Source organism: Agelaius phoeniceus, chromosome 6 (genome assembly GCF_051311805.1).
Source record: "Agelaius phoeniceus isolate bAgePho1 chromosome 6, bAgePho1.hap1, whole genome shotgun sequence".
Taxonomy (NCBI): domain Eukaryota; kingdom Metazoa; phylum Chordata; class Aves; order Passeriformes; family Icteridae; genus Agelaius; species Agelaius phoeniceus.
The window spans coordinates 62408603-62422970 of NC_135270.1; the positions used below are offsets into that span (position 1 = coordinate 62408603).

Consider the following 14368-nt stretch of genomic DNA (forward strand, 5'->3'; position numbering starts at 1 on the left):
CAATGGGATATCCAAAAAAAAAATAAGAGTACTTGTGTCTGTACTTTGTGTTTTGTTTTGTTTTATTTTGAACACAGATTCCATGTGATGTTCTGCAGTGTTAGTATTCAGCTGCTAAAATATTCTGGAAGAGCTGAGCTCGGTGGGATGCTGTCACTCACCCTCTGTCAGGATGTGGGACAGCTGAAGAGGTGACCAAAAGGCTGCTGCCAAACTCTTCTTTCTCAGTAAATAAACTCTGTCAATGACATTGAGCAAATGAAAATTTGGCTGTGGTTCACCTCATTCAAACACATTCTTGTTCTGATCCCATTCCTGTGTGGCTCACGTTGGAGCTTTGCAATCCTTCTGCCAAAATCCTGTACTTTTAGTTTTCATCCTGTAGGGAACACAATCTTCAGCTTTGAGTCTCATGAAATAAAATTAGGATCAATACTAATAAAGGGCAAAAGCTCTGTCTTCCTCTTGGAGAAGGTCTGACAGCAAATATCTTGGAAATTTGGGATCTGCTCCTGTCCTGTGGAACTGGACCACGTTGCTGATGGAGATGTGGACACCAGCACTGAGTCTTTCAGCCTTTAGTGTCAAATAAATTCTTAGGAGTTTTTCTTATATATTGAAGGGATCAAGACCAGAAGAATTAAAGACAATAAGACATCTTATCTTCCTTAAAAGTGAAATATATCATCAAGGTTCATTATATATATGTCATCTTTATGGGATAAATGCATATAAATGATTATTTCCTTTGTCAGTAATAGCTCACAAGATACTGAACAGGTCTGGATAACTTGGCATGGAGTAATAGCTTCCCTGGCCTCTGGCTAATTTCAAAAATTTCAGCTGATTTTACATTGAGACTTGAAATACAGAGGAAATTTCAAGGGATGAGGAGGAGGCAGATTTTTTGCTGTTGGGCTCAGGAAATGTAAATAACATGAGTTGAAGAACTGTAATTTCTCAGTCTGTAGTTTCCCCTCTGCAGTGCAGAATTATATCAATAAGACAGTCTGATAGATCATTAATTAATTTTTCACATTAGGGACTTACATTTGTGTCAAATATAATTTCTAGTCAAATTTCAGGTTTGATTCACAAAGCCAATGACGTTGGCTTTGGTGCCTTCCTGTCTGTGACTTCCTTGGTAACTGCACAGTTCTTTAAAAAAAAAAAATTAGAATGATGCAAACTGCAGTGACTCGTGGGAAATGAAGATTTCTTTGACTAACACATCCCAGAGTGATCTGAGGAATCCTGATCTGACACTTTTCACATCTAGGTGTGTACAGGGAGAACCAGTTTTTAGCCCTGGCCTTGTTGCATTTTTAATGAGAGCAGTAATTCATTATTGATGGAGTGTTCAGTGACAGGTGGCAGAGGGAAGGTGGAGCTGCTGCCAGCCAAGAGCAGGGAACAGGAGCCTCTGGTGACATTTGGGTGACATCCCTTGGGAAGCATTTGGGGTGATTTGCTGTGTGCTCACAGTGCCAGTGTCTAGACTGGAGATCTAAAACCATTCCTTATCTGGGAGCATCCACACAGGGATTTTAAGAATCAGGGAATATTTGGGATTTTGCCTTTGGTTCTGGCACAGCAGGAATTAATGATCACGTGTGGTCTTGGTGTCATCAGCTGAAGAATGTGTCTGGTGGAAGAGGGAAGCTGTGGGACCAGAAAACACAGGCAACTTGATAGGTTTAGGTCATAAATATCAGCCCAGTGGGGACTGCTGTGTTCCAGCAGGCAGAGTCTGATGGTTGAAACCCAAAATAGTCCAAGCTATAGATTATATATGAGCTTAGTGGTGATACTGGAAAGCAGCAGGACAGGATTTAGTGGAGCTGTGTCGTGTGTGAGAGCTGGGAGCCAGGAACTGCAGCGTTCCCTGCCTGAACCTTCAGCTCCCAGCCAAGCAGACCTTTGGCAGACTCCATCCATTCCTGCAGGCTTCAGCATGACAGTGGCACTTACTGCTGGTGTGGAAAAGGAATATTTGTGAGGAATATGATCCTTTTGGTACTCCAGAAGTGAGGCTGATACTCTGGAAATGGTGCAGGCCGCTTCACCTGAACAGCTGAGCTGCTCCTGGATAAAAGTGTGGATAGTGGAGCACCCCTGGCTTCAGTGAGGCAGAGTCTGTGTCCCTGCTGGGAACATCCCTGTTTCACATTGCTCTAACAGGACCAGAGCACTCCTTTATCCTTTATCCTGATCCTTTATCCCACTGGGATCCACCTGCTCCTTCTGAATTTTGAAGGACACCAAAGATTTTGCTGTGGTCTAAAAAAAAAAAAACACCTTGGTGGGAAGGTGCTTTTAGAAGTGGTGAATGTTTCCTTTGTGGTTTGCAGATGACTCTGAGTGATTTGGTCTGCAGATGTTTGGGTCCTTTGTAGAATTGTTCAGATTCTCTTTGAGATCAGCTTGAGTCATATATGTGTCCTTGGCCTGCAGTTTGAAACCCATCTCATGTCTTAGCACTGCAGGAATTTGAAAGGCCAATCATTGGGTTTGGTTTGGTTGGTTGGGTTTGGTTTGGTTTGGTTTGGGTTGGGTTGGGTTGGTTGGGTTTGGTTGGGTTTTTTTCCTGGCTGGAAAGCCTTTCCCCACTTTGAAGCTTGACTAAATACTGATAAAACTCAAGGGTTAATCCTTCAGGCTCTTGATCTTCCTTTTTTAAGGACTTTCTAAACAAGAAGTTTTTAAGACTTCTTGTCCATGCACAGGAGAAGCCTGTTCTGTAATGACTCCCTTCACAGGGTCAAATTTCCTTTACATCCTCATCTTAAGTCCAAATTGATTTAATTTGAAGCCAGTTTTCTCTCCATTTTCTATAATCCACCTTTTCACCAGATTTCAGCTGTTCAGAAGACTCTGCATATTTGTTAGGGTCTAAGAATGAAACAGCTGGGGATAAATTCCTGTAACTCTTGGATGTTCAGCCTTATTAAATCAGGAATAATAGTTCAGCTCTGGTGATGGTGCCTGAATTATTTAGTTACTAGAAAGTGTTCACAAAATCCCCTCTTAAAACTTTCTGTATCTGAGGTTCCTGTGTCATCTTCTTCCAGCACTGAGTTCTCAGTTGAAATTTGGAGCATATCCAGAGAGGACAGTTCTGTAAGGGCTTAATTGGAGCTGCTGCTGCTTCTGAGGAGGAGGAGGAGGGACCAAGGAAGGAGTTTGCAGAGTGAAGTTGTTGCGGGGAGCTGTGACTCATCCCTGGTGCCTCTGCAGTGCCTCTGCTGCCCCTCTCAGTTCCACTTTTGGGGCACACTGAGGGAGGTTCAGATGGGTCAGCCCCTGGTGCATCCTCGAGCGTCAGAAACTTCCCTTAGAAATGGTGTTTGAGAGGGGTGAGCTCTCATTTCCAGGTTCAGGTTGGACATGAGGAGGAATTTCTTCCTCTAAAGGGTGCTCAGGGGCTGCCCAGGGAGGTTTGGAGTGCCCATCCCTGGAGGTGTGCAGGGAATGACTGGATGTGGCTCTCAGTGCTCTGGGCTGGGGACAAGGTGGTGACAGTCACAGATGGGATGACCCTGGAGAGCTTTGCCAGCCTCAATCATTCTCTTATTTGATGTTTTAAAGTCTGCAAAAGAACTGTCAGGAATACTTCACAATTCCAACCAGGCTGGTGCTGTGCTAATTCCAAACCCAAATTATCCTCACCCACGTTGGTCTCAGCTTTGCATTGTATTTGTATCAGACAACATCTTATTTTTGCACAATGTGTAAGACTGTGAGGTGCCTTGATTTATGATTAAATCTATCTTAACTATAGCTAAATATCTAAATATCTATCATAACTATATCTTAACTCTCTTGTTTCAGGCTAGAAATCTTCATACAGGAGAACTGGCTGCTGTAAAAATAATCAAGTTAGAGCCTGGTAAGTTTTACATTCTTTCCTGTATTTTTGAATCACATTTTCATTTTTTCCATGTGTTTATTTTCACCCACTGTGAAGTTCTAGACAAAAGAAGTGTTTGGGGTTGGGTTTTTTTTGTAGTTTCAGTGGTTAGATGACAGGAAGCCCTGCAGGATGTACCACTGCTCTTGGCTGTGTCATGCTCACTATTTCCTTGTTTGTTCTTATCTGCCTGATCAATTGCTGCATGAAGAAGTGCTGCAATTACACCGTGTTATTGGTACAAAGAGGAGATCAGGGACAGATGGTGAATTGTGAGCTCTGAGCCAGTGGGGAGCTGTGGGAGTTGAAAGGGGGAAGGGATTGGGCAGTGATCCCAACTCCCACCAAAGGTGCACTGGGAGAAGCAGGGCCCTGTTTTGGATGTGTCATCTTTTCTTTTTGTGCTGGGGGAGGGGGATGGCTCCTGCTGTCCATGGAGTTCCTGCCACTCCTCCTAAAAGCAGGAGAGACCATGGGGATCTCCCTTGCTGCTCAGGAGATTTCCTGAGCTGAAGTTTGAGCTGAGTCCTGCACAGAGAGCTGAAATCTGAAATTGTGTCCTGAGTGGAAATCAGAGAATCACAAAATCCCAAAATGATTTGAGTTGGAAGAGAACTTAAAGACCATCTGGGGCTGAAGGCCTGAGGGGAGAGTTAATTTTTATTTCTGGTTGGTTCTGTGCAGAAAAAGAAATGGGTTTGAAGGCTGGAGGTAGAAAAAGCAGGGGGATACTCGGGGGAGAAGTGAAAATCACTGCCTTTGGGTGCCTGCGACTGCTCAGCCCCCCTGGCAGAGCAGGCTGGGTTTGTTAATTGGGCTGCAGTGCTAGGGTTAATTAGGCAGTGGGGACTCAGGGGAATCCCTCACACCCTGTGTGCACTGCTGTGGCCAGAGCTTGGGGCAGTGGGGCTGTGCTGAGGCAGATGATGCTTCAGTGACAGAAAAAGGACAGTAATAACCCACTGCTACCTTGGAGAGGAGCCTCCTCCAGCACTGTGTCGCTGCAGCTCATCCAGATGAAGTGGATCTGGTTCTATTCTGAATTTGAGGGACTCCTTTGGAAGCTGAAGTGAAGCAGAGGCTGAATCCTCTGAGGATAGAACTGAGGGAGGAGTGGGATTCTGCCTTTCCTTGGTGCTGCTTAAGCACTCCAGTGATAGACACAAGACTCTGGCCCCAATTTTAATTAGCACTGATGACCATTTCTTGTGTTTAATTATATTGGTCTGATCACCACAGGGAAGCCATTTTTTTCTGGTTTGTTTTGGTTTGGTTTTTTAATCCATCTTCTTTTAAACTGTTGCCAACCTGATCTCCATCCATCTCATGTACACCCACAGCCTCCTGGCAGGGATCTTGTTGGGTGTTTGGTTTTTAAGGAGGATTCACAGCATTTATTTACTTACTTACTCCTTTTTCAGTTCTCATGTTTAAAATACTCCAGATTTTTAAAGAAATTATTAATTGGCTGCTACACACTTCAATTTTCTAACTAATTTTAAGGGTTTTGAGTAGTTTTTGAAGACTGTAAAATGCAGGGCACTATCAATTCCTGGACCAGGTCAGGAGCTCTTGGAATTCCCTGTGGTGGTTTCCTGGGAAGGGCAGCCCCTCCAAACACCAGCACAAGCTCCTTTAACACAGTAGGGCACAGCTGGAATAAAATTAATAATAAATTTCCTAAATTAGAGAGTGGAGAAATAGGCTTGGGAGTTACATACAGCATCTTCTGGAGAGGAGGAGGAGAAGGCTCATCAATGGCAATTAATTAGCTGATGGAAAAAGAAGAGCTCCAAACTCAAGACTTGATTAATCCATAGACAGGGGAATTGGGAGCAAAAGACAAAAGGCTCTGAAGCAGAGAGTGCTCCAGAGGAGGTGAGGAATGTGCTGGATGAAAGCTGAAGAAACTGCACTCAGTAAAATGGCAGGATTTGAGGAGATCAGGATACTGCTGGCCTGGCAGGGGTGAGTCTGGCTTGTTCCTGTTCCTCCCTCATCTCCTGCAGGTACTGAGTGAGTACCCAAAGAGAGCTGGAAACAGATCCCAGCATGGATCTGTATTTTATTTCATCAGCTCTTACCTTTGTCTCTTCTCCAGACAAAGAAAACAAACTCAGCTTGGAAGGTTGCTGTCACCAATTTATTTAAATTTGGGGCAGTTCTCTAGGTCTGCTCCCACAGTCACTTGGAGTCAAAATAGTGTTTTTCCCTTTTTTTTTTAAATTTTTTTGGCACAGACTTTGGAGAGCATTAGGCAAAAGTATTATGGCACGCTAATGACATTTCCCAGCATTCCCTGAGTACAAATGCTTCAAATAATTTGGGAGCCAATTCTATTTCAGAAACTAATCCAACTGTACTCAGCAGCACAGCAGCCAAAACTGTCTGAAACACTAAAGCCTCTTCCTTGTATGGGTTTAGCAGATGAATCTAGAGGGGACTCAATACAAAGAGGGAACTGTTTGCCAGTGGAGTTTTCAGCCATGGAACTTTCTCCCTGGGAGAATATCACAAAAAGTATTTTTAAATATGCTAATGTCTGTTTTAAGTGCTGCTGTCATGATAACTGATGTCCTCTGTCGTGTTCAGAACCTTCTGCAAGGTTGCAGAAGAATCTCACTGCTGGGTTTTTGGGGTTTTTTTTTTGGTCCAATGATTGCATTTTCCATTTGAGATCCCAGCAATGGCAATTACCTATTTCAAGTTGGACAGGGAGCTGCAGGAGCAGAGCCATGCAGAGCTGAGGTGTGCTCAGAGCTTCCCAGCCAGGTCTGTGTGTGCTGAGCCCTGTGCTTCAGCCAGCTCAGGAAGGGGATTTTCCACACAGCAAAGAGGAGCAGGGTCACAAGGGGGTCTGACCCCTCTGCACCACCAGAGCAGCACAGCAGAGCTGCCCTGCCAGCCCAGGGCTTTGGGGACCTCATTTCCCATACAATGAATTCCCCAAAGGAGCTGTGGAGAAGAACCAGCCTGAGGCTGATTTAACCTGAGCCTGAGGCTGATTTAAACTGAGCCTGCTGGGCTTGAACTGTTCTTGGCAGCACCTGGGGTTAAGGAAATATGAAAATGACTTCTCATTAGCACCCACACACCTTCCATGCCTCGTGCTGTGCGGCCTGGTTGGGTTTGGGATCGTGTCCAGGGCCAAATTCCTGAGGTTCCAGGAGGTCCAGAGCCATTAAAGGCTGGACATGGCCTGTGTGTGCCATCCTCTGTCCCATGTGGTGCTGCCACAGACTCAAAGCTGCTCAGCCCCACACAGGGCAAAGCAAAGGCAGTGTGGAGTTGGAATCCAGAGTGCCCAGAATTTTAATTACATCCAACTTGTTGAAATGGGATCAGATTTTACTTTGTGTCCTTATAATGAATTTATAATTCACTGTTCTTCTTAAGAAATGTGTGGATCCAGAGGAGGATCCAGGTAGTGCAAGTTTTCACTTAAAACAGAGTTTTTGGGATGGGGAAAGTGGACAGAAGGGGTTGTGGTGGGAGAAGGAAGTCCTGCAAGTAGGGAAGAAGCTGCAAAGTCCCACATTTGAGTTGGAAAGGAGTGCAGAGTGTGACACTTGGGGTGAATTAGAGCAGATCATCTGCCTAGATACATCAAGAAAAACAGCAGCAGTGAGGAGGGAGTGAAGATCAAAGACTGAGCTGTACAACAGTGGGTAGGTGAGGCAAGGAGAGAGGAGAAGCAGCTGCTAAAAGAGAGGAATCCCAGAATCCCTGAATGGTTTGGGTTGGAAGGGACCTTAAGGATCATCCCAGTCCATCCCTACCATGGCAGGGACACCTTCCACCATCCCAGGCTGCTCCAAGCCCTGTCCAGCCTGGCCTTGGACACTCCAGGGGACAGCCACAGCTTCTATGGGCAATACCAATGATATATTTTTAATTACCAATGATATATTGAGAGGCTGCTCGTAACCAGGACCCAAGCAGAGCAGAAGAGAAAATCCAGAGGGAAATTGTTCTGGTGTTGGACCACTCACTCCAAACTCTGGTGTGCTCCTTGCTGTGGGGCTCATGGCAGCACATCTCCATCAGAAATATTTAGTATCAGCAGAGAGATAATGAGGAGCATCAGTGGTTAGCAGTTGGCAGCTCCATGCCCAGCAGGAAAATCTGCTGCTGGAAACATCACTGTTTCCAAATAGCTGCTGCTGCTTGGAATCAAGTTTCTTGAGTTTCAAGTTTGGGGAATTGAAATTCTTTCTGCCAGACTGCAGGTTTCCATGAGTCCCGTGAAAAGCAGTCTGGATAAAACAGCATATGAAAAATTTCTGTAGAAGATATGGATAAAACAGGATGAAAGATCCTGCATTTTGGGAAAGCCATCCCTTTGATCAGCACAGCCTGAACCTTCCTGAGCTTCAGGAGAGTGGTTTGGAGTGAATGACTGGGATCTGTTGGAGCATAGGGTGTTGGGGAGTCAGCACACACCTCACCTGTGTGAGAGGCTGGGGGTGCTCACCTGGAGAGGAGAAGGCTCCAGGGAGAGCTCAGAGCCCCTTCAGTGCCTAAAGGGGCTCCAGGAGAGCTGGAGAGGAGCTGTGGACTGGGACAAATAGTTTTTATTACATTGCAAGGGTTCCATATTGCCAGAGTTTGGTACCTCCTTGATGTTTCTCACGGGCAGCTCCTCCAGGCACTGACTCTTCCTTGTCCTCACAGCACCCAACTGACCCCAGTTCCCCTCAGCCAACCAATCCACCCTTGTATAACACTCTTCTTACTGGCTACAGCTGTGGCCTGTTAACATCAGGCCTGCTCCTAATCTTTAATAATTAACCCAGCTGCAACTCTTTAGGGGGTAAGATTGCTTTCTGTACTACCTTTATTTACTTCTATTCTATCCCCCTACAAATAGTTGTCATTCCCATAGGGATTCCTCTCCTAGTTTGGGAAGTCAGGTTGTTGAAATAAGAAATGTTTGAGGAATGGTCCCAGCAGAGGCTGCAGTGGTGTGACCCTGCTCTTCGTCCTTCAGCGCCCCTTACAAGTGTTCCTCTAATCCTGTTGTTAAACATAATCTAATATTTAAATTATTAATGTTAATTATAGTGTTAAAAATCCCAACTCTTCGTTGTAGTATTACAAACCCCAGGTCAAGCTGCCTGGAGAGGTTTGGGAGTCACATCTCCATGTCCATCAGGAGGTGTCCATCATGTCCATGTCCATGTCCATGGTGGCACTGTGAGGGAGGCTGGGCAGGAGTGCTGCACCTTGAAGGTCTGTTCCCTTCAGATGAGCCTCTGTCCCACCCTCTGGTGACACTGAGGTGTCTCTGAGTGCCATCACTTCTCTCCTCCCTCTGCTCCCACACAGCACCAGCTGTGAAGTCATGCAGAATAAACCAGTTTAAAACAAAACCCATGAATTTCTCCCCCAAGAAGTCACCTCTTGGACACCAAAAGGATTCACAGCTCTTCCCAAGGGGTTGTTGTGACAAGTGACCTGGGGCCTTCTTGCAGGATGGGAACACTCAGAGCAGTGGAGCAGGTGAAAATATGTGCAGGGATAAACTTGGCCAAAAACCATGAGGATGAGGAAGGCCCAGAGAGCAGCAGTGCTGTGTGATGGGCACTGGAGCCAGCAGAGCCTTCCTGTGCTGCAGCACCCAGGGAGCAGCTGCCCTCCATCCAGGAGAACCTGGCAGGATCCCTCTACATTCCAGCTGTGCACAGGATCATGAAATCATGGAATAGTTTGGTTTGGAAGGGACCTAAATCTCATCCCATCCCACCCCTGCCATGGCAGGGACACCTCCCCCTGTCCCAGGGTGCCCCAGTGTCCAACCTGGCCTTGGGCACTGCCAGGGATCCAGGGGCAGCCACAGCTGCTCTGGCAATCCCAGCCCAGCCAGGAATTCCCAATTCCCAATGTCCCACCCAGCCCTGCCCTCTGGCACTGGGAGCCATTCCCTGGCTCCTGTCCCTCCATGCCTTGTCCCCAGTCCCTCTCCAGCTCTCCTGGAGCCCCTCCAGGCCCTGCCAGGGGCTCTGAGCTCTCCCTGGAGCCTTCTCCTCTCCAGGGGAGCACCCCCAACTCTCCCAGCCTGTTCCACAGGTGAGCTCTGCAAGTAGAATAATTCACAGCAGTTGATGTGCCACCAGTTTCCTCCATGATCTCCCATTTAAATTCAGATTTATCATGAATTTATCATGAATTTAGCAGCCCTTACCTTGCTCAGCTTCTGGGATGGGCTCAGATCCCACCCCATGGCAGGGGCTGGGTTCCTGCAGTCCCCTCCCTGGCAGCTGGGGACAAGCAGCCTCTTGTGCTGTCCAAGGAGAAAATTCCACTGTGGGGCTCTCAGCAGAGCTAAAACCCCACAGCAGAGGAGGCTGCAGTGGCTCAGTCCCTGCTCAGTCCCAAACTTTGCAGCATTCCCCTGATGGATGTTCCCACCCAGAGTGCCACACATCCCAAAACATCCACACATCCCAAAACTGACACACATCCCAAAACAGCCACACATCCCAAAACATCCACACATCCCAAAACTGCCACACATCCCAAAACTGCCACACATCCCAAAACTGCCAAAATGGGAGCAGGCAAACCCAATCTTCCCAATTCCCTGTTGTTCACCATCAAATCTCTTGACTGCTAAACCAGATTATTTTGTATGGATGTTTTGTCACCTTTGGTCTAATTCTTTTTATCTTGCTGTCTCGCTCTCAGTGAAGTATTTTCTACAAATTGTGTCTGGTTTTTTTCCTGCTATCCAAGGATATTTGATTTTTGCCCTATTCCAGTGCCTCTTGCCAAGATTAATACTGCAGCTGCCTGGAAACTCTGAATTGGTTTGTTTTGTATTCATTCTTGTCATCTTTGAGCAGCTATACATCTTCTCTCCTATCTCTGTGTCTCATCTTTCAGAATTATTTCCTCCATATTTTAGCCAATTTTTTCTCGTGGATAAATTTTCTTCTTTCCATCTGTTTGCTACTTCTCTATCAGCTCCCTGTCTTCTTTCTTCTTTCTCTTCCAAATCCTTTTTTTCCCTCCTTTCTCTATAAGTAAGCCCCATTTTTTGGATGAATCCTTCATTTATAAATAGCAAATCACAAGATCATCTTTGCTGTCTCACTCTACTACTGGCAGCATCATTCCAAGTCATTCCTGGTAGATTTTGTTGAGTGTTTTCTTCTTCTTCTTTTTTTTTTTTTTTCATTTGTTAGAAATTTCAACCAAAAATATGCTGGAAATTTTACACCAAAGTAAACATCCCAGATATTTCCCATCCCTGATATTTCTCCAGTTAGGAAAACCTTTTCAACTGCCCAGGCAATGTAGGTGAAGGCAATTTAAGCCCATTGCTGATTACCCTATTATAAAACTGCAGACAGATTATCCCTTCTCCCCACTTCCCTGCCATCTTTTATGTGCATGGAGGTTGTTATCTTCTCACTGTCAGTCCTTTTCTAGCCCAAAGCTCTGCATTCCCTCAATTTCCCTTGTTAGTCACAGTTCCTAGAACTGCCCTGGCGCTCGGCAGTGATCCACGGCAGCTCCAGCTGCTGCCTGGGAGGTTTTCCTGTTCTGGGGGTGTTCCCAACAGGATTTTCACATGGGGCAGTCTGGAGTCTTTAATGCACAAGACAGTAATTCTTGTTGGATTCAAATGTTTATTAGTTCTTATTTATGTTTGTCTTGGTTTGAAAAGCCAGGTTTGAAAAGCAGGAGCCTTCCTTGCAATGGAAAATGTAAACCTTCTCTCTCTGAATTATTATAATTTTGAAATTGAGGGGCTCTCAGGCAAAGATAAGGGAATAGGAATAACAGTTCTTTACTAGGAAAATTAAAAATACAAATGCAATAGTACAAAAACAGAAAACAAATCACTGCCAGAGTCAGAATAGGACCTGTCGTGCTGTGGGTCAGGGTGGTGGCAGCAGTGCCATTCCATGGTGGCTCAGCCCTCCTGCAGGATAGGAATAACAGTTCTTTATTAGGGAAATTAAAAATACAAATGCAATAGTACAAACAAAAAAAAACCACCACTGCCAGAGTCAGAGCATGCCCTGTCCCCTGTGTGTCAGGGGGTGGCACAGCCCCATCCCATGGGGGCTCAGCCCTCCTGCAGTGCCAGCTGTGGCTCTGCTGGAGCAGGGATCCTGCACAAGGGGGGAGTTTTCCTCTGCAGCTCCAGGGCTGCTGCAGATGGGCCTGGGCTCCCTCTGGCCATGCAGGGCAGCAGAAGCTGCTCCTCTGGCAATGCACTGGGCAAAGGCTGCTGGGCTGTCCCAAAGCTCAGATTGGATCCAGGTAGGAATGCTTGGCTCCTCCCCTGGGCAATGCAGCATCTCCCCATGGGATGCTGGGATTGGATCAGCCCTGCAGGGACACTCAGTGGCCATGGACAGCAGAGATCTCCTGCAGGGAGGATTGGCTGTGGCAGAGATAAAGGAAAAACTGCCCCATGGACAGCAGAGAACTGCCCCAGCTCTGACAGGTGGACATGGAATACACACATATCTTACAAACCAGGACAATGTCACAGCCTCACAAACCCTGAGTTCTGCAGCACTCCACTCTAACAAACTAAAAATAGAGCCCATCTCTCTCTCTACAAGGCCTTTTAAGGATAAACTGTCCAATTAAGAAATGGCACCTCAATTATTTTCACTTTTAACCCAATAACCAACCACCCATGCCCACAATGAGGACTTTTTTTCCAATTACACAAAACCACCCAAACCCATGGAGAAGAAGGTGGAGAAGAAGGAGCAGCCTCCACCCTGAAACCTCCATCTTGCTTTATATATATTACTATATTCTAAAACCTCAAACTCTTACATTTTCCCCCCTGTGATATCACACACTTTTATTCAAACCCCACACCCACAATCCCAGTTCTGTCATTCCATTCTGGAAGCTTCTCCAGGGCCTCAGGTCAGTGCAGTGTTCTCCTGGGGGTCAGAGCCTGGCAGCACAGAAAGTCTGAAATTCTCAGCAATTCCCAGGGTTCCAGCAGGTCAGGATTCAGCTGTGCTGAAAGGCTGCAGCTGACATTTCAAGGATTCCTTGGTTTGAAGAGGCCACTGGCATTTGGCATTGGATCCTCTGAGCTCATGGACAAGGGGTTGTGGAGAAAGATGGAATTTTTTCAGTGTGGGGTGAGAGGATTTTGCTTTCACTCTTATTCAGATTTGACTTTCTCGAAAATGCTTGAACAGTTTGAAAATTCTTCAGTTGTTGTCTGTGAGAATTCAACAATTTCCTTTAGGAAGTTGGTTGGAGAAGTGGGAGGAATGAATCCATGAGATTTAAGCTTGAATTAAAGAATCTTATAAAAATTAATGAGAGGGACTTTAAACAAGGGATGGAGGGACAGGACAGGGGAATGGCTTTAAACTGGGAGAGGGTTGGTTTAAGCTGGATATGGGGGTGGAATTCCTGGCTGGGAGGGTGGGGAGGGGCTGTGCTGGAATTGCCAGAGCAGCTGGGGCTGCCCCTGGATCCCTGGCAGTGCCCAAGGCCAGGCTGGATGGGTTTGGAGGAGCCTGGGACAGGGGGAGGTGTCCCTGCCATGGCTGGGGTGGGATGGGATGGGATTTAAGTCCCTTCCAACCCAACCCAGTCCATGGTTCTCTAAACTCAGGAATCTTCACTCACAGTGATCATTTATAACCAGGATGTGTGAATCCAAGCAAAGCTGTAGCTGCAAGGAATCCCTAAACCAAGCCCAGTGTGAAATCTGTGCTAATTTTATGGAAATTGTGTTGCCTTTTCTCTTTTTCATTGGTTAAAAAAATACTACTGATGTTTATAAAAAGCCTCTTGACATTTGAAAGTTCTCTACTACTGTTTTCCTGCCCCAGTGAAGTGTTTCTTCACATAATTCAACATCAAGAAGCCCTTGAGGATTTACTTAAATCAGTCAGGGGTGGATTCCTTTGAGTTGGTTCCCTTTAACTTTTGTATTTTGTAGTTTTTTTCTTAAATGAAAGCCTGGCAGTCGCTGGGACATAAAGGTTGTGATGATTTCTTTTATAACACACTGGTACTTCTTTTGCCAGGGACACTGTTCTCAGGGAAGCTGCCTCACAGCTCAGCAAATACAAACATCTGCTTTAAAAGAGGTTATTAAAAAATATTAGCTGTGCTGCTACTTAAATAAACACATCAAGAGTTCAATTTACACCAGTGCTTGAATCCTCTTGGACTTGTCAAAATCATCTCAATTAAAGGGAGCAGGATAAAGCTCTTCATGTTTTCTGGGTTGGACATCCCTGACTTTAATATAGGAGGGAATTTTACTGGGGAAACTTGAAACAAAAGTAAACATCCCAGAATAATTTGAATTTCAAGGACATTAAAGCTCATCTCATTCCACCCTCTGCCATGGGAGACACTTCCACCATCCCAGGCTGCTCCAAGCCCTGTCCAGCCTGGCCTTGGGCACTGCCAGGGATCCAGGAGCAGCCACAGCTGCTCTGGGCACCTGTG

General features: G+C 45.9%; 1 protein-coding gene across 1 annotated transcript in view; it reads left to right on the forward strand.

The window, feature by feature from the left end:
- The window catches only part of MAP4K5 (mitogen-activated protein kinase kinase kinase kinase 5), a 65761-nt gene that overhangs the window by 18799 nt on the left and 32594 nt on the right, over positions 1–14368 (forward strand). Inside the window, exon 2 of the mRNA XM_077180888.1 lies at positions 3832–3889. Coding sequence (XP_077037003.1) covers positions 3832–3889 — 58 coding nt within the window. The remainder of the gene's footprint in view (positions 1–3831; positions 3890–14368) is intronic.